This window comes from Dipteris shenzhenensis, chromosome 6, assembly GCF_047967505.1.
Source record: "Dipteris shenzhenensis isolate YYH24624 ecotype China chromosome 6, Dip_SZ_1.0, whole genome shotgun sequence".
NCBI lineage: Eukaryota > Viridiplantae > Streptophyta > Polypodiopsida > Gleicheniales > Dipteridaceae > Dipteris > Dipteris shenzhenensis.
The window spans coordinates 5,151,984-5,171,206 of record NC_141601.1 but is presented as its reverse complement, the minus strand read 5'-3'; the positions used below and the strand labels follow the sequence as shown (position 1 = coordinate 5,171,206).

Below are 19,223 nucleotides of genomic sequence, written 5' to 3'. Positions count from 1 at the left end.
ATGTAACTCAAAAAATTTAAGAAGTCTCTGGCAGAAATTTCCCATGGGCAGATCATACTGGACTGCTTACTAATAGGCTTGAAGGATATGGCTGGTTGTGTAATACTCTGCCAAAATGCACCTTGTGTGGGGTTATGCATTAGTGTACCTTGATGCTCATGTAGCATTATCATGCCCTATGAGATCACCACTCTCCGAAAGAGGCCCTTTGTTCTTCATGATCTGAGGCATATTCCTCGGCTTGCCCCACCTGCTTGCATCTAAGGGAGACTGTAATGCATCTTCTTTGGACCTACCTACTGCTCATGATTTTCTTCCCAAGCTAGGGGCTTATCTTCATGCTTGTTTTCCTGATATTTCTTTTGGCACAAAGTTCTGCTTGTTTGGTAGATATGCCTCCACACCACACTATGTTCAGTCTTCTCCAAATGTTACTATTGGGCTTGCTGGTCGTGATATAATGCCCCTAACATTCAATTGTACGGGCACTCTTCAGTGGGTGTATCCTTTCGTTCGTTCTTCCCTACACTGGTCTCTCCAAGATGTGCATTTTCTTGGAGATCTTTCCTTGACTCAGCTGGAAGTTTTTTCACCCCTCCCCCCCCCCCCCCCCAAAAAAAAAAAACAATAGCTATGTGTGTTATTCTGTTTGGAGGGGCAGGGGTAGTAGTCTCGAAAGTAGTCTATTCAATGACCTCAACTCTATATAATGGCACAACTGTGGATGCGTTTTGTTTGTTTTCTTTTTTTTGCTTTTTTTTTTTGGGGGGGGGAGAAAAACATGGAGTTTTCCTGTTCTTGGAGGAGAGGGAGCAGACAAGATGTGAGGGGAGAGTTTAGAAAATAAACCAATAAAATAGCTTTAAGACCTCTTTTGTTGATTTCTTCATATATACGACCACAACAAAAAGATATAACGATTAGAGACTATTTTGGTTTAGTATAATGTGGCAACCATTGTCTAATCAATGCAAAAAAGATTGATGAGTTTTCTAGCCCATCAATAATACCAGCAAGATAGATTAGATTTCAGAGAGATTTCATGAAGCTTCTGATTCAAGAATACTTTGCTTGATCGATGTGAAAGAGAAGCTCAAAGAGCTCTAGGCAGTCAAACCAGAAAGCCAAACCACTTACAATCTATCTTATCCTCAAGAGGAGCACATGGATGAAAAATTGAGAGTGATTTCACGAAGTCTTCGAATTCAAGGACACCTTTGTGTTTAGTGTCAAATAAGTCGAACACCTGACAAAAAATTAGGGACCAAGCTTTAAATGCAAGAATAACACTTCCGACATAGAAATAGAAACAAGGCCATTTACATCACTTGGCAACGTCATTTCATGTGTTGACATGTTCAAGAATGGAAATTCAAGTGTTTTTCCATGGAAGTAATTTTGTGTTATAATCAATGTGTCAAAAGAAAAAAAAGATATTCAGAGAAAAGCAAATGTGTCAGGACATTTAAAAAGGTATGTATAGTATGTACCATTTATTCAAATAATTTTGAAATAGAACACCGAATTTTACTCTAAAGATTGCAATAATATTTACAAGCAAGACACAGCATGATACACCAATATATCCCCAACTTATAAAAGGGCAACTTTTTGAACTCCACATTTACACCAACACACAATAAAATCAATGTGGCAAGAAATGTAGTGCACATGCTGATCCACCCACCCCCTCCCCACACACACAGTAGGTAGGTTGGTAGGTGGATGCGTGCATGTGTGTGTGTGCGCAACACGAAGAGCGGCCGGACAAAGGGCATACCCAGAGAGGGCCGCATCTGCACTTTATGCAACCATCACGAGATTGAGTCAGAGGAGCACTTCGCTTTTAGATACCCCGTGTACTATGTGAGATCACAAGTCGTTATCATTGCCTCTTCAAAAACGGCCCTATCCAACCTCCTCTCCTACCTAGATTAGAGATGCTTAGCAGCTTTCATTCGTAAGGCCATCCGACACAGAGAGTCGCTGCTCTGGGCACATACACGAGATCAGCTACACCCCTCACAAAGCATGATCACAGCAACCTCACATGATGACGCCCCCTCTCAAGATTGATACCTCGCCTCAAAGAGGGTTTTTCTCACTATGCATTAGTACCATTATGCTCATGATTATAGGCTTTCCGCTCTTTTTTTGTACGCATCATGGGTGTTGATACTCTGCATTGCAGCCATGACACCCTCTCTGTATGCACGCAATTACCAACAAGAAGGGTCCAAACGACACATCATTGGGAAATATGAACATATTTATTATTTGTAGCAAGCAGTCAGAGAGTTAAGGCTTAAGCTCGCAAAAGTAAAAGCCCGACTTAAAGTTCTAGAAGGACCTGGCAAGCAGGCAGTAATTGCTGAGGTTGTGAACTCATGTAAGAATTCTCCTCCTACTCCTCGACTAGTCTCTACAGTCAAAGATATGGTTCATACTGAAGTACAATCAATCAAGAAAGAAGTCAATGAGGAGTTCGACACAAAGGCAAACAAGATTGATATCCAAGAAGAGATCAAAGAACACGAAGCCAGACACGATAATGCATTGAAGATTAGAGTGGGGGGCTCCCTGAAGGATGGTTTAAAGATGATGACTCTTTCAGTGAGACTTTAGCACGTCAAAGCAACTATGCCTAATATTGAATGGAAGGTTGATGATGATAATGATGATGACGATGACGGAGCAACTAATATCCAGCACTCTAGAGGACATGCTAACCTTACACTTAAGTCGCAAGATTTGTGGATCAAGCTTCTTCAACAATCTTATAAGTTGAAAGGGACCAAGATGTGAATAGCTCAAGAACTTCCACATGCTCAATTGAAGAATAAGGCAACAGAATTAGATAGGAAGGATGGAAAATGGGCAGTTTACCATAAAGGCATAGCACTAATCAAAGAGTTTGAATCCAAACCAAAAGACTCTTAGTCTTAAACTCATGTATGGCTGAATGCTCTTTCATACTATTATGTAGGTACTCTAAATAATTGGGGTTGCTTTTGCAATCCTTGGGAGCTACCATGTGCCCTCCCTAAAGCAGATGTACTAGATGGTTTCCCATAAACCTGTTGGTCTCCCGTGGACATTTCTCTCTCTCTCTCTCTCTCTCTCTCTCTCTCTCTCTCTCTCTCTCGCCTCCAATCCGCCTCAACCAACAGTTACCTCAGCCAACCGCAAACACACTAACCCTAACCCCGAGTTGGGCTAAAACCCCAAACCCAACCCAGGGGTTAAGTTCTAGGGGTTTCAACAAACAGCAAATTATGGACTGGCCTACCCTCTCTTCCAAGTCCCCCTCAACTCCTTCAACCTCCATCAGGACTCGGTACTCTACAGTTGCAGCCATGACACCCTCTCCTTATGCACGGAATTACCAATAAGAAGGCTTAAAACGACCCATCCTTGGACAAAAGATCAGATTTTTTATCTGCAACAGGCAGTAAGAGAGCTACGATTGGAACTGGCGGAAGTAAAGGCTCGACTTCACATTCTGGAAGGTCCTGGTAAGCAAGCAGTAATTGATGAGGCTATAAAATCTTGTAAGGATTCCCCCCCTACCCCGCAACTAGTCTCTACAGTCAAAGATCTTGTTCACATTGAAGTACTGCTAAGAAGGAAGTGATTAGGGAAGTGGAAGTGGACATCAAAGCAAGTGAGTCTCATATTCAAGCAGCGATTAAAGAACATGAAGCTAGAAGTGATAATGCATTGGAGATTAGAATAGGGGGACTCACTGAAGATTGGTACAAAGAGGACACATATAGTGAAATATTGACAAAGATCAAAGCAAGCTTGCCCAACATGAATGGGTGGATGATGATGAGCAAGATGATGACGACTCCAGGCCAACTTCTAATATGCACTACAAAGGTCATGCAATCCTTACTTTGAAGTCAAAATATATGCGGATCAAGCTCCTTCGACAATCTTACAAGCTGAAGGGTACCAAAGTATGAATAGCAAAGGAGCTTACACAGGCTCAACTCAAGAATAAGGCAACTAAATTAGCTAAAGTCAAGGCTGCCAGAAAGGATGGAAAATGGGCAGTTTACCATGAAGGCGTAGCTCTAATCAGAGAGTTTAAATCAAAACCAAAAGACTCTCAGTCTTAAACTGATGTATGGCTGTTTACTCTCACACTATTATGTAGGTAGTCTAAAATAATGCGGGTTTCTTTTGCACTCCTTGGGAGCTGCCATGTGCCCTCCAATGTACTAGAGGGTTTCTTACTGTCCCATAGACCCTTTGGTCTCCAATGGACATTAATAGACCCCCCCTCCCCCCCCCCCCCCTCTCTCTCTCTCTCTCTCTCTCTCTCTCTCTATCTATCTATCTATATATGTGTGTGTGTGTGTGTGTGTGTGTGTGTGTGAGTGTACGGCAGCATGGAACTGTTATGGAAAACAAAGTCTTCTGCTAAAGCTCTAAGACTTATGAGGATGACAAAAGTCTGTTCCCCAAGGATGCACGGTGGATTGAATGTGCTGAATATTGCGCACCATGTCTTGGCCAGGAAAATTCCTCTTCTACTCACCTTTTTTCGTCAGAAGCAGCCATGGACTCATATGCTTGCAACCATGTGCACGTCCTTACGTACTACTGCACATGGTGCCTGGCTCACTGATTTTTGGGAGGTTATTTTGGGCAGATTTGTAGGCTCTATCCCGGGTTGCCCCTTTGCTACTTCACTTATTAGCGATTGGCAACAGGTCCTTTCGCATGCTCATTGGGCCCCTTCCGTTTTATCTCATGCCAATTCCCTTCGGCAAGAAAGTATTTATTGGAGTGCTGTTTTTGATCCTCCATTGGCCCTCCAAGAGCCGATTCGGGCATATAATCTCAGCAAATTGGGGATCAGGTGTATAAATGACGTTGTTGATGCTACTGGGCACATGCTTTCCTTCCCTCAAGCCATGGCTTCTTATCCACTAGCCATGCATCACAGGTTTATTTGGGGAAAAATTGCTGAATTACTGCAGCCTTTTCTTCCCATCCCTCCTTTATCTAACAGGGACCGATTACATGATTGGCAGTTACACCCGGTGGGCTCAAATTCTCGTCCTGTTCCTCTTCCTAACCTAACGGTCAGCACGACATACTCTCTCCTCCAGCCGTCACCATGGATTCACTTACATGCTAATTCTCTTTGGCATATGGCAAAATCGCTTGCTTGGTGGCGAAAGAATCTCCGCAATTTATGGAGAAGCAAATTGCCTCTCAAGCAAAAGCTTTTCCTATGGCGTTGTCTTACAGGAACCTTATCCGTGGGGGTCACTCTGGCTCAACGAAGGATTGCATCTGCTTCCTGTCTTCGATGCATGGCCCCTTCTGAAACGGTGTCTCTTTGTTTTGGATGAGTTCCAGCACTAAGACCTTCTTATGCAAAATTTCCATGTCGCTTCGCCTTCGTTTCCCTAACTCACCTTTTGGGAAACATTTTTGGCTTTTTGGCAGACTTCCTGCAACCCTGGTCCATTACTCCTTATTTTTGAACTGGGTCAGATATTGGGCTTTTTGGACTATCTGGCAGGATCACAACATGCGATATTTTGGGAATCCGTTCTTGCAATCTTATGAATATTTCAGACTCTCCCTACGGCAATCTATCTATGATGCTTGCTATCAAGGAGATCTTCCTCAGTCATGCCTGGAAATAGTTTTTCTTTGCTTTTGATTTCCTGTTGAGGCTCTCTGCTTTTTTGAGACCCTCATGTAAATTTTGCTGATAATATGATCATGGATTTACCAAAAAAAAAAGTGAGTGTACGGCAGCAAAAGAGGCGACGTTGTTGATGCTACTGGTCAAATGCTTTCCTTCCCTCAAGCCATGGCTTCTTATCCACTAGCCATGCATCACAGGTTTATTTGGGGAAAAATTGCTGAATTGCTGCAGCCTTTTCTTCCCATCCCTCCTTTATCTAACAGGGACCGATTACACGACTGGCAGTTACACCCAGTGGGCTCAAATTCTCGTCCTGTTACTCTTTCTGACTTAACGATTAGCACGACATACTCTTTCCTCCAACCGTTACCATGGATTCACTTACATGCTAATTCTCTTTGGCATATGGCAAAATCACTTGCTTGGTGGCGAAAGAATCTCCGCAATTTATGGAGGAGCAAATTGCCTCTCAAGCAAAAGCTTTTCCTATGGCGTTGTCTTACAGGAACCTTATCCGTGGGGGTCACTTTGGCTCAACGAAGGATTGCATCTGCTTCTTGTCTTCGATGCATGGCCCCTTCTGAAACGGTGCCTCATTTGTTTTGGATGTGCTCCAGCACTAAGACCTTCATATGCAAAATTTCCATGTCGCTTCGCCTTCGTTTCCCCAACTCTCCTTTTGGGAAACATTTTTGGCTTTTTGGCAGACTTCCTACAACCCTGGTCCATTACTCTTTATTTTTATAATGGGTCAGGTATTGGGCTTTTTGGACCATATGGCAGGATCACAACATGAGATATTTTGGGAATCCGTTCTTGCAATCTTATGAATATTTCAGACTCTCCCTACGGCAATCTATCTATGATGCTTGCCATCAAGGAGATCTTCCTCAGTCATGCCTAGAAATAGTTTCTCTTTGCTTCTAATTTCTTGTTGAGGCTCTCTGTTTTTTTTTTTGTTTTGAGACCCTCATGTAAATTTTGCTGATAATATAATCATGGATTTACCCAAAAAAAAAAAGTGTGTGTATGTGTGCGCGCATGTGAGCTGTGTGTGAGAGGGTTGCTGCTCAGCCTCGCCAAGCTCCCGTACAGGCCCGCGCCCTGTCCGTATAGCTGTACGGACGCCGTACGTCCACCGTACGGCCGTACGAGCAGCCCGTTTCCTCCCTGTGCAGCCCCGACCATATCCGCTCATCTTTTAATCGTCACCCCTGCTGTATATCCGTACCCCTCGTCCCTTTCCGTACAGCTTAATTCACCGTACTCCATCAGCATCCCCGCTTACCTCTGTTTTCCGTACAGCTCCTGCGCACTCTGATAGCTTCCCGTACGACTCAGCCTCCTTCGTAGATCTTCTTCCGTACACCCATACGGTTCGTACATTCCGTACAGTCCGTACAGTCTGTAGTCCTACCCTGTGCTTCGCCCGTACTCTTTGCCTGTAGAAATCCCGCCGTACAGTTCAGTTCCTTTTCTGCAATTTCATCAATCCCGCCCTGCTTACCTCCATGGAGGACTAGTTTAAAAATTACTCCCGCAAGGAATCAACCCGGGTCTCCAAAAGACAGCAATTTGATTTCTCTACTGCAGATTCTATAGATGCTCACTATGTTTTTGACATGCTCAAAGATGAATTTCATCACAGCCGAAAGGAGTGGGCCAAACCTCCCCCGGCCATTAAATATAAGTTGAAGCTGCCCTCATTGGTCGCTCCTCTTCGAAAGTTCTCTCAGCAAGCAGTTATCATTTTCTTCCCAGGAAAGTTACCTTCAGCAAATGATGTGGCTCAGTGGCTTCAGGCTTTGTTGGGAGGTTGCTTTGTTGAAGGAGTATACTTTGCTTCTAGAGGTTTTTATGAAGTGCACTTTTTGGATGCCTCATATCGTCAGCAGATATTGGAGATGTCACCACTATTCTATGGCAGACAAATGGTGCATGTCATGCCATGGTCGCCAAACAAGGATTATCACGGTCTCATTCGACATCACTGCCCCGTATGGGTTGAGGTAGTGGATTTTCCTGATTATATGAGGGCCGAGTTACCAAGTTTGGCAGCTACTTAAGGGCAAGTTGTATGCCCACCCCGTCCTTCGGGTAATCGAAATCGGTTTTGTGTTCTTTGGGATACAGATCACCCAACCCCTCCTTCCATTGCGGTAGAAGTGGAGGATGTCCCCCTCGGCGAAAAATATTTTGATTTGAAATGGGGAGTTTTCACATGTCATAAGTTTGGCCACTTAGCCTCACAGTGTCCTGCAGTCCTGTATCAGCTCCCACCTACAGCTATTGCTCCAAAAAATACTTCCCCCCCAACTTATGGCCCGGGGCGCAAGGCTATGCCTACCAAGCTGGGTGATGTGGCATCTAAATCTGTCCCTCCCAAAGAAAATGTGGTTCAGGTTTCAGCCAAGCAAAAGGATAAGGGAAAGGGCAAAATTTCAGAATCTCATGCCTTTCCCCAGGGTGCCTGGCAGCAACCCAAAAAGGCATTCGCACTCAAACCACAACCGTTACAATCTCGCCATTGGGATGCTTCAACTTTCACCCCTGGTCAGACCTCTACCCCTGCTGACAGCCTCACTTCTCAACTGTGGGTTGATGTGTTAAAAAGGGGCATCCCTGTATGTGACAATGATGAGGATCACAGAGCTAATGATCCAGGAGGCCAGGTGGATGTTGATGTCATGGCTGCGGCCTCACAGCTTATACCTTACTCTGCTTTTTGGTTTGACTGTACATATCTTCTATGTCTACTTCAATTACTTGCATTACATACAATATTCAGGGTCTTTGCAATGTCAATAAGTGGAGACTTTTCTGGCATTATGTACATAGAATGCACCCCAATGTAATCTCTTTATAGAAACACAACCAACACTTCTTGGCTGGCCAGCAAGGCCACTATGCTGGTTATGATATCTTTTATGCTGGTACAATGCACTTTTCGGGGGTCTGCATGCTGGTAAAATATGATATGCAGCCCACGGTTGCTTACAATGACCCCCAGGGTCGATGGATGGTGATCAGATGCATCTGTCAGGCTGATCTCTATGAAATAGCATATGTTTATGCCTCTCAAACTTCTGCGACTAGAGCTCTAATGTGGGCCTCCCTCAAACAATATCCATGGCTGTCCAATGCCTTTTTGTGTGGAGACTTTAACAACTCGCCTGCCATTCAAGACAATACCACTCATCGTTCTCATATGATCCCCACTGAGCTTCGACATTGGGAACATATGCTTTCATTCTTGCATGCAGAAGATCTATGGCTCTCAACAAGGGACAGAGACATGGGTTATACATATCATCACAATGCCTTTACTCATTACTGGGCTCAACTTGACAGATGGTATTTGCTGCATGCTCAGCAGTATGCTAATTTTACATGTGCACTATGGGTCGATCATTCCCTCTTGCTATCTCATCACCTTCCAGTATGCTTGACATTATCTATAGCACGTTTGACAGATGATATGCCTTTTTATGGTCATCGCCTGCTCCATGTTAATAGTGCTTATCTGCTTCATCAACAATTTCATAACATGGTGAGAGTGGCTGTCCGCCCCCTCCTCTTACATGCTCAGGAGGACATGGATTTTGCTTGGATCAGTCTTGCTCATCGCTTGGAGGCTGTTATTCAAGATTATGGACGGAGTTACATGGGAAACCTCAGGCTCAACTGAAATGGGCTCAATCTCACAAGCAACAAATGGATGTAATCAGTTCTCACAGGCAGCTTACCTCTTCTCAATAGGATTCTTGTGCTTATGCGGTTCATATCATCCATCAAAATGATCTTCGCAAATTAAAGAAGTGGCAAATCCGAGCTCGCATGAAACCCCTTTTGGATAAGGGCTGCTCCTCCAAAGCCTTCTTTAAAAGTCTCCATGCGGATAGGCGAAAGGAGGATATTTGCAGGATCAGGAAAGATGATGGCACCTCGACCACCTCCAAATCAGAATTGGAATCGCAATGTTCTAGTCATTTCCAGCATCTCTTTTCTCTTTAGCCTGATCATTTGATGCAAGTGAATGTAGCCAGATCTCAATTTCTTATGCATGTCCAGCCCATATTGTCTCGGGAACAGGCTCATGCATTGGAGCAGCCTTTTATGCTTAATGAACAGGATGATGCTTTGAGTCATCTATGTAAAAGCAGCTCTCCTGGTTGGGATGGATTGACTGTTGAATTTTTCCGTGCATTTTGGGGTGATCTCAAGAACACTCTTCTTCTAATGATAAATCATGCTTGGGCAGAACAATCTCTTCCTCCATCTTGGAAACATGGCCTTGTCAAATTGATTCCCAAAAAAAGGTTGTGTGAGACGATGGCTGATTGGCGGCCTATATCTCTTATGCCAGTTATTTACAAACTCATTGCCAAAATGATTGTCCTCAGGGTTCGCTTCTTTTTGCAAGCAGGACTTCATCCTAGGCAGTATGGGTTTGTTCCCAGAAGGCAGATCACTGACAATATCTCCAATGCTTTGCTTGCGATTGAGTATGCCAAATATTCCAAACAAGATGTTCTTATTCTGCAAGTGGACATTGCGAAAGCATTTGATACTGTCCATTGGGATTTTATCTCTCAGACTATGCATAAATTGGGATTTGGCCCTCGGCTGGTCCATATTATTTACTGGCTCTATTCTCATGCCACGGCGCAGTGTTTGCTTGGTGGTGGGTTGTCAAGAACCTGGACTATGACCCGCTCAGTGAGACAGGGTTGCCCTCTTAGTTCCTTACTGTATGCCATTGCTACCCATTCGTTACTGTTGCATATGGACCATCTTGCAGATACGAGGCAGCTTCATGGCTTGCAAATTCCAGGGGCACAGTCATTTCTTGCACATGCATATGCTGATGATTCATACTTTATGCCCAGGAATTCTCAAAGTGACCTTTCTCATTTGATGCATACACTGAATGACTTTGGCATAGCTGCTGGACTGCATATCAACTTTCAGAAATCAAAACTTCTAGCATTGAAAGAAGCTGATTGGCATGTAGTTCTCTGGCCAGGCCACATTATCTCTTCCCATACTATTGTGAGGCATCTAGGATACCCCATTGGCTGGAATATTACCCCGCAACAACAGCTCAAATGGGTGCTTCAAAAGATCAACAAGAAGCTGGAATACTGGCATTTGTCCACTTGGCCTCTACATGTTCGACTTCGGATAGTATAGTCCATCATTATGGCATATGTGCAATTTTATTTGCCTCTTCTTCCATGGTCTTTTAAGCATTTGGCTTCCTATATGTCCAAGGCTATGGAGATATTCTGGAAAAGCAAATCTCATAAAAAGGCTTTGCGACTACTACCTATGCAGTCTATTTGTTCACCCAAGACTCATGGGGGGCTGAATATTCTCAATCTTCAGGTTCATATGTTGGCAAGAAAGAGCACTATGATTGCTGATTTTTTTCAGCAAAAACAGCCATGGGCTATTATGTTAGCAGCTATGTGTGGAAACATGACGTCCCATGCATATGGGCATTGGATTACAGATCACTGGGAAGCAGTCATGACCACATTTCAGGGGAAAATTCCTGGTTGTCCTGTTTCTACTGCTTTTATTCATGATTGGAAGAGAATTCTCTCTTATGCTAAATGGATAGGTGCTTCCTCTCATCATGGTAATTCTTTTCGCTTGGAAAGCATCCATTGGAGCAAGGTGTTTGAATCGCCTCTCGCTTTACAGGCACCTATTAAAGCATATAATCTTATGAAATTGGGCATAAGATTTGTTGGAGATGTTGTGGATCAACAAGGCTATATGCTCTCATTTCCACAAGCTTGCAGGACATTCTCCTTGGGTCTGCATCATAGGTCCATTTGGAGAATACTTTCAACTATGTTGCAGCCATTTGTTCCTGTTCCTTCACTGTTTGTATAGGACAGATTACTGGACTGGAATTAGACTTCCTCACCTCCTGCTACCCATTCGCTTTCAATGCATAATCTAACCTCCTCGATGGTCTACAGATTTCTTCTTCCACCGCCATGGATTAATAAGCATGCCAACACTCTTTGGAATTTGGATAGGCCTTTATCTTGGTGGCAATCACGACTCATGAAAATTTGGAAAGCCAAATTGCCATTGAAACAGAGGCTTTTCTTTTGGAGATGTATAGTGGGAGCTTTTTCCATTGGGGTGAAATTGGCAGCACGTTGCATTGCTTCCCCTTCCTGCCCCCGTTGCTCTCATCACCGCGAGACAGTTCCTCATCTATTATGGTCTTACCCGCACTCTCGGATATTGATCACTCATGTCTCTCATTTGCTGCGGCTTCGGTTTCCCTCTATCAGATTTGGGAAACTCTTCTGGATGTTTGGATGCTTCTCATCTCAGATGTCTCCATTCCTCCTCTTCTTTCACTGGACTCGTTTTTAGGTACTATGGACCATTTGGACACAGAGATTGCATTCTAGGATGGGTCAACAGCTTCCTCAGTCATATGTTTTCTTCAGAATGTCCCTCAAGCAATCCTTATATGATAGTTATGCTGCAAGGGACTTGGATGCTACTAGCCTTGAAGTGTTTTCTGACTGTTTTTGAGTTCTTCCATTGGGCTCTCTTTTGGAGTCTAATGTCATGTACATTGATTTCATGTTAATAATATAGTAATGTGCTTTCACCAAAAAAAAAAGTGTGTGTGTGTGTGCCCGTTCGACAGATGACTGGTCTTAAAATCCCTGGAGCTGCATCTTTTTTGGCACAAGCATATGCTGATGATTCCTTCTTTATGCCACAAAATTCTCCCCAGGAATTTCACCAGTCAGATCCAAGACTTTGTATGGTGAGTGAATATTTGTATATGTATGAGCATTTGCTTCTAAAATCATCTTAATTACTGATGGATTTTTGCAAGTGAAATGCATGATATAGAAGGTGAGATATATTTAAATGTAAGGTGCCAGTCACACCAAAGACTTTGTATGGTGAGTGGATATTTGTGTACATGTGAAGATGCGCTTCTGAAATCGTCTTAATCACTCATGGGCTTTTTGCAAGCGAAATGCATGATATCACATTGACTAAGTTGGAATGAAGGCAATCACTGGATGGTCCTCTGTGAGGGGTGTAAAAATGTGTGCATGTGAGAGCATTTGTGTACAATGTCTCCCCTCACTACTTGGTGCTGATGATGTTGGTGGGATGCCATACTAGCTAATGCTTGCTATGTGATGCATTTTATGGTCTTTACCTTGCAAAAATGCACTGTGCAATTTGCTTTTCAGGATACTTTCGGCATATTGTGTTCTGTCCTATATGCCTATGCTTGCCACTTTTTGTGAAATGGTTTCTTTTAAGCATCTTGACCCTATATGTGATGTGCTAGTCATTAGTTAAATGTATTTCGGGGTGGTCCATCAAAGTCAGATGGAATCACATTGGCAACCTTTTGAGGAATGATGTGGCATTAAGTCAAGATTACCTGATTTTGGGATAGCCTAAACTTTTTAGCAGATCTCCATAATCTCTTGTACATCAGAATGAGAAAGTCTTGTTCTTACTAGTATTTTAAGATAAGAATCTTAAAACAAAATCTACATTTCTGACCCTAATATGCGTGCAAGTTATCTTTTTTATCGATATCACATCATAAATGCATGCATGGGCCGACTGAGTGCAGAAATGTACTGACATGATGAAATGAATGAGACAGCTGATAATGTGTCAGTGAGTGCTTTAAGAGTACAGAGGGATTGCTTGCAGCTAGCCCTCCCCTTTATAAAACTATTTGGAGAACCAGAAAATTGAAGAATGCAATGCTAAACTGTGGAGGCAGCTGTCTTTCTATAGACTATGATGGAGTTGGATGGATGGATGTTGCTGTTTTCTCCTCCACTTTCTACTCTACAGGCTAAGGACTTGCTGTTGCCCAAGGGGCTTGGCTGCTCTTCTGCTTCTTGGAGTATCAGGAGCTTCCAAGCCTTTATGGCTGCTGTCCATCAACAAGTCTGCCAGTTCACTCGTTGGCTGGTGGTCAATGGTCATCATTGACCAGATTGGTCAAAAACTGCCCGGTGAAGTTTGGAAAAATGGATGCTGCCTATTTTTATCTGTTTTTTCGTCAGCTGCTTCTGAAACCTTATGTTGTTTTTCTGATGCTGATTTGGCTGCCTAACTCTGCAAGCCTTAGATCTGCCTATGGATGCTTTGTGAGGGCCCTTTTTTGTGGAGCCCTTTTATCCTGCCCTGATTGTTGTTATTGACTGTGGACACAGCCAAGATGATGCTCACATCATTCTCAGACGGATGCGCATGACAGCGACACACCTACTATACTTAATTCACTGTTCTATGGATATCGAAACTGTAGAGATTTTTATAATTTGTTTGGCTTTACGATGTTTTAGTCAAGCTGTCACAATATTGTTTGTTTAAGCTGCAATCAGTATCAAGAGGGTGTGTAGAAATGTGGCTATGGTTCTCTAGTAGATAGTGTCCTTTTGGGGTTTTGAACACACAAATGGTAGGGTGTGAGTAAAAGTGTCTTGGAACATTGTATTTGACAACTTCGACAAGGTGCTCATCTTGATGAGATTAGTCATTACTTGTAATCTGGTATGGGACCATCCTTTGTCAGAATTGGGACATGATACCATCATAATATCTTTTACCTTTTGAAGGGAAAGAATTAGAGGTAGTTTATCAAATGGAACACATGATATCTTTTACCTTTGAGGAGAAAGAATTAGAGGTAGTTTCATCATAATATCTTTTACCTTGGACAGGCTTTGAGGGTGAGAATTAGAAATGGTTTCATCATACATAAAATGGAACACGTGCATGGAGAAACGAGTTATGGGTGGCTTTAGGGCCCTATAAATCTTCCAAATAAATGCAGAACGTTGCATGCTCTTGTGGAACTAGGAGATGGGGAAGTCCTTGTACACAATGGTGCAAATGGGGGTTCTCTATGGATGTCAAGCTTGGGCACCTGGACTCTCTAGGAATACTTGAAAAAAAGTTGGGAATCAGGGTACAAAGCCCTTACCTCATCATGCTAGCTGAAACTGGCCTTCAGTAAACTAAAGGGCAGTAAACTATGACTAAATTCATGTCATTTACAGACAACTTTCAGCCACCTCATTAAACTCAAGAAACAACTTTGAAAAGAAACTGGATGGAGGCTAGAGTGCCCTTGCTCAATGGAGCCAAACACGAGACACCACACTGGCCCCAAACACTTTGGCCCCCCTTTTGGAATTTATTTTTTTCTTTAAGAAGTGGAATTCTGCTTTACAACAAGGGTGAACCCTTGTACTGTTCTTCTTGCATTTTCCACTGCTACAGCCAACACTTGGTCTCTGCCTGCAATTAATTCCAGTGCACCACTAGTATTCAAGTGCCAGGGTCAAAACTAAGGCATTTCTCAACGACTGTGACTAGGCATCAATGCAAATCCCCAGAAGTGCTCAAATAGCCCCAACCAATCTGTCTCTCTGACACTAACCAGGCATACCTTCTATGGCTGGATATCTTCTTACAGCCTGCAGGGGCCATAAAGAGCACCAAACAACAAAATGCAAAGCAACAAGCTTCCAAAATAGCAAATGCAAATCAAAAGGAAAGCAAACTTCTGTGCCTGCTGCCCGTGGACGAGGGGCGAGCCCTGCCCTTGCGCCTATCCTCTATCCAGGTCCCTAGCAGAGCACATTGCGCTTCTAGGCAGGAAGGGAGAGAGAGATGAAGAAACTGACAGCTGAGAAAGAAGAGGAAAGCAATGCTCAAGGGTGCAGAGGCCAGGGCAAGAGAAGAAGAGTTAATCTCCCATGGCAAAATCCACCTGCAGCCTGGAACTGACTCGTGCAGCTTCAAATGACAGCCCTGCCACAGAATGTGTGCCTCGGGATCCGAGCAACAGCAAATCAACGAGCAGAAAACCACCCCGAGATGCGAGCAATTGCCTCGGGGCACGTGCAGCTGTCTCGGGAGACGTGCAAGCAGCAGAACAGCAGCAAACTAGGTTCGTACAGCGTACAGCCAGCGTTTGGAGTTTGCACAGCAGGAGGTTTTCCATACAGCCAGCTTTTATGGCTCTGTACAGCATGTACGGAAGCTTCAAATGCAGCAGCTGCAGTCTGTACAGCCGTACGGACTGGCCTCGGGATTCGTGGAGGTCAAAGAACGTGGAGCGGGTAACCTTGCAAAGCGTGCCAATCAACCTTAGCCTTCAAAAAAAAGTGAGAAATTCCATCCCGTAACGTTGGAAAAGGAGAGAGGAGAAGGGAGGTGGTAGGTAGTGCATGAGGGGCTGCCACGTAGCCCCCTCATTAAAGCTCTAACCCTGCTCACCAATGGAACATTGGGTTGCCGCCCCCCCCCCCCCCCCCCCCCCAACCCCCCCCTTTAAGTCCTAACCCTCCTCCTAGCCAATGAAACGTTGGTTTCCCTTGGGACTAACCTTTAGACTCCTCAGTTTCCTAGCATTTGGGCCTAGTTGGTGCACTGAGAATTGGACTAGGGACTTCTAGGAAGTGGGTGCTTCCTCTAGGCCAGTCCCCTTGGCCAAAGTAATGAAGTAGCCACGTGGTTAGCTACACATGAAATTCATGGCCCCGTGACACTAGCAGAGGCAAGGATGATACCTATGGAAGGGGAACACTATGTCAGCACAGTCACTACCTTAACACAGCAGGAAGATGGATGGAAATAGACTCCCACACAAAGCTATGGATGCAACAAAAGAGGATGGCTGGTAGAAAGATGGAATTGATCAGCTAGAGTTTGGGAAAATAAATGCCATAGGTCTTCCTGACAAAGAGGGAGGAATTAAAGAATCGGTAACAAAGAAAATGCTGGATAACCCGTGGCATGAACCAAGAGAGAGAGTGGAATTTTGCAGGATAGAGATTAATCTAATGCTGAAATATGGAAGACAAGAGTACCTTAAAGAAGATATCTCAGTCTTCAAGAGACATAATATGTATGCAGAATGAGGACAGCTCACATGATGCTGAAGTAGAAAGGGGCAGGTGGACAAAACCAGAGCTCCTACGAGAAGACAAAATATGCGAGATATGCCTAGTTGGTGAAGTAGAAAGTGAAGAACACACACTTCTCCCCTATCAAGCTTATATTTCCATTAGGGAGAAACATGGTATTGATGCCATTTCATTCAACATCTACAAGATCTTTTTGGCCAACCAGCTAAACAGAAAGATTATATTTGAAGGAGGTTTTGGGGCACCGATACAAAATCTTGGACATTGAAGACAAGCTAGACAAGTACTGGTCTCATAGACAGTCTGAGAACATCGAAAGTGGGCGTTCTGTCTCTCTCTCTCTCTCTCATCCATGTGTGTGTGCTCTCTCCAAAAAGCTCATGAATGAAGGCTTTAGAGGAGGGATTCCCCTTAGAATGGCAGCTTGGATTATACCGATCCAGAAGGGAAGGGACAGCAAGGTTGCAAAAAAGTAAAAAACAATCATGGTGAGCAGGCCTAATGGCCAAATTGTATGGCACTATCATTGAGGAAAAATCCAGCAAATGGGATAAGGCACAAGGAATTACGGCACGTTCCGGGGCAGTTTCTGTCCCAAGCACTCATGGTGGATCATTTAGTCGCCATAAGAGCAGCAACGGAGGGAGTCAAGACTAAGAATAGGGCTGTAGATTGCTGCTTTGTAGACTTCAAGAAAGCCTTTGAAACAGTCCCATGTAAAAGGCTAAGGGAAAATCTAGAAAGGCTTAAGTACCTCAAGAACTCAGAGAAGCTACACACCAACTTTACGAGAGGGTGTTGGCAGAGCTAGTAGAACTGCTAGTAGATGGATCATGCTCCAGGGAGAAGGTCATCATAGCAAGGTCGCCCCCTTTTCATTGTTGAATTGGAAGACTGGATGAGAATACACGGCAAAGGAGTCCGCGTTGTGGGATATGGCCTGCTATTGCTCATATGTGGATGACGTAGTATTCTTTGCAAAAGACAAGAGAGACATGCAAAGCACATTTGGATGCATGGGGCAAATTTTGCAAACACTCAGGCATGCTGGTCAACATAGCCAAGACAAACATAATGGTAATCAAGCCTCCAAATAAAGAGCGAACTGCACATCCGAAGGAGAGACTCTGGACAGAGTCATCACGAATAAATACCTAGGTCTGAAATTGGAAGACAATTTCGAGTGGAATGCATGCGTGGAAAGAAGAATTTTGGGTGGTTTGAAAGCTCTATAGAGCCTCCGAAATAAGTGCAGGAGGCTGCACATATGGAATTGGGAAATGAGAGTTTCTATACACCATACTTTTGCAAAGAATGATCCTCTATGGACGGACACCCACCTTGGCACCCGAGCTCTCTAGAACTTATAGGAGAAGAATAGAGGCACTGTGTAATAGGAGAACTAGGGGTCAAAGTAAATACACCCTACCCCATCCTATTGTCCAAGGGTGGTATGAAATTTGCTCGAAAGGCTGTGCACCTGGAATTTGCAAGCCATGAAGCTGCCCAGTATCTACAAGATAGTCCATATGCAACAATAACGGACGAGTAGCAATGGCATACAATAGTGAACTAAGAGGGCATCCCTGTCTCACTGAGCGGGTCATAGTCCATGTCCTTCACAACCCACTACCAAGCAGACACTGCGCAGTGGCATGAGAATACAACCAGTAAATAACATGGACCAGCCGAGGGCCAAAGCCCAATTTACGCATAGTCTGAGAAATAAAATCCCAATGGACAGTATCAAATGCTTTCGCAATGTCCACTTGCAGAATGAGAACATCTTGTTTAGAATATTTGGCATACTCAATCGCAAGCAAAACATTGGAGATATTGTCAGTGATCTGCCTTCTGGGAACAAACCCATACTACCTGGGATGAAGTCCTTCCTGCAAGATAAATCGAACCCTAAGGACAATCATCTTGGCAATGAGTTTGTAAATGACTGGCATAAGAGATATGGGCTGCCAATCAGCCATTGTCTCACACAACCTTTTTTTTGGAATCAATTTGACAAGGCCATGTTTCCAAGGAGGAGGAAGAGATTGTTCTGCCCAAGCATGATTGATGATAGGAAGAAGAGTGTCCTTGAGATCACCCCAAAATGCACGGAAAAATTCAATAGTCAATCCATCCCAACCGGGAGAGCTGCCTTTACGTAAATGACTCAAAGCATCATCTAGTTCATTAAGCATAAATGGCTGCTCCAATGCATGAGCCTGTTCCTGAGACAATATAGGCTGAACATGCATAAGAAATTGAGACCTAGCTGCATTCACTTGCATCGAATAATCAGGCTGAGGAGAAAAGAGATGCTGAAAATGACTAGAGCATTGCGATTCCAATTCTGATTTGGAGGTGGTCCAGGTGCCATCATTCTGCCTGATCCTGCAAATATCCTCTTTCGCCTATCCGCATGCAGGCTTTTAAAGGAGGCCTTGGAGGAGCAACCCTTATCCAAAAGGGGTTTCACGCGAGCTCGGATTCGCCACTTCTTTAATTTGCGAAGATCATTTTGATGGATGATATGAACCGCATAAGCGTAAGAATCCTGTTCAGAAGAGGTGAGCTGCCTATAAGAG

General features: G+C 43.8%; 1 protein-coding gene across 2 annotated transcripts in view; it reads right to left on the bottom strand.

The window, feature by feature from the left end:
* The window catches only part of LOC147900677 (calcineurin B-like protein 3), a 132,791-nt gene that overhangs the window by 36,534 nt on the left and 77,034 nt on the right, over window positions 1-19,223 (bottom strand). For both annotated transcript variants that reach the window (XM_087376255.1, XM_087376254.1), the window contains one exon: window positions 1,138-1,246. In XM_087376255.1, coding sequence (XP_087232381.1) covers window positions 1,138-1,246 — 109 coding nt within the window. The remainder of the gene's footprint in view (window positions 1-1,137; window positions 1,247-19,223) is intronic.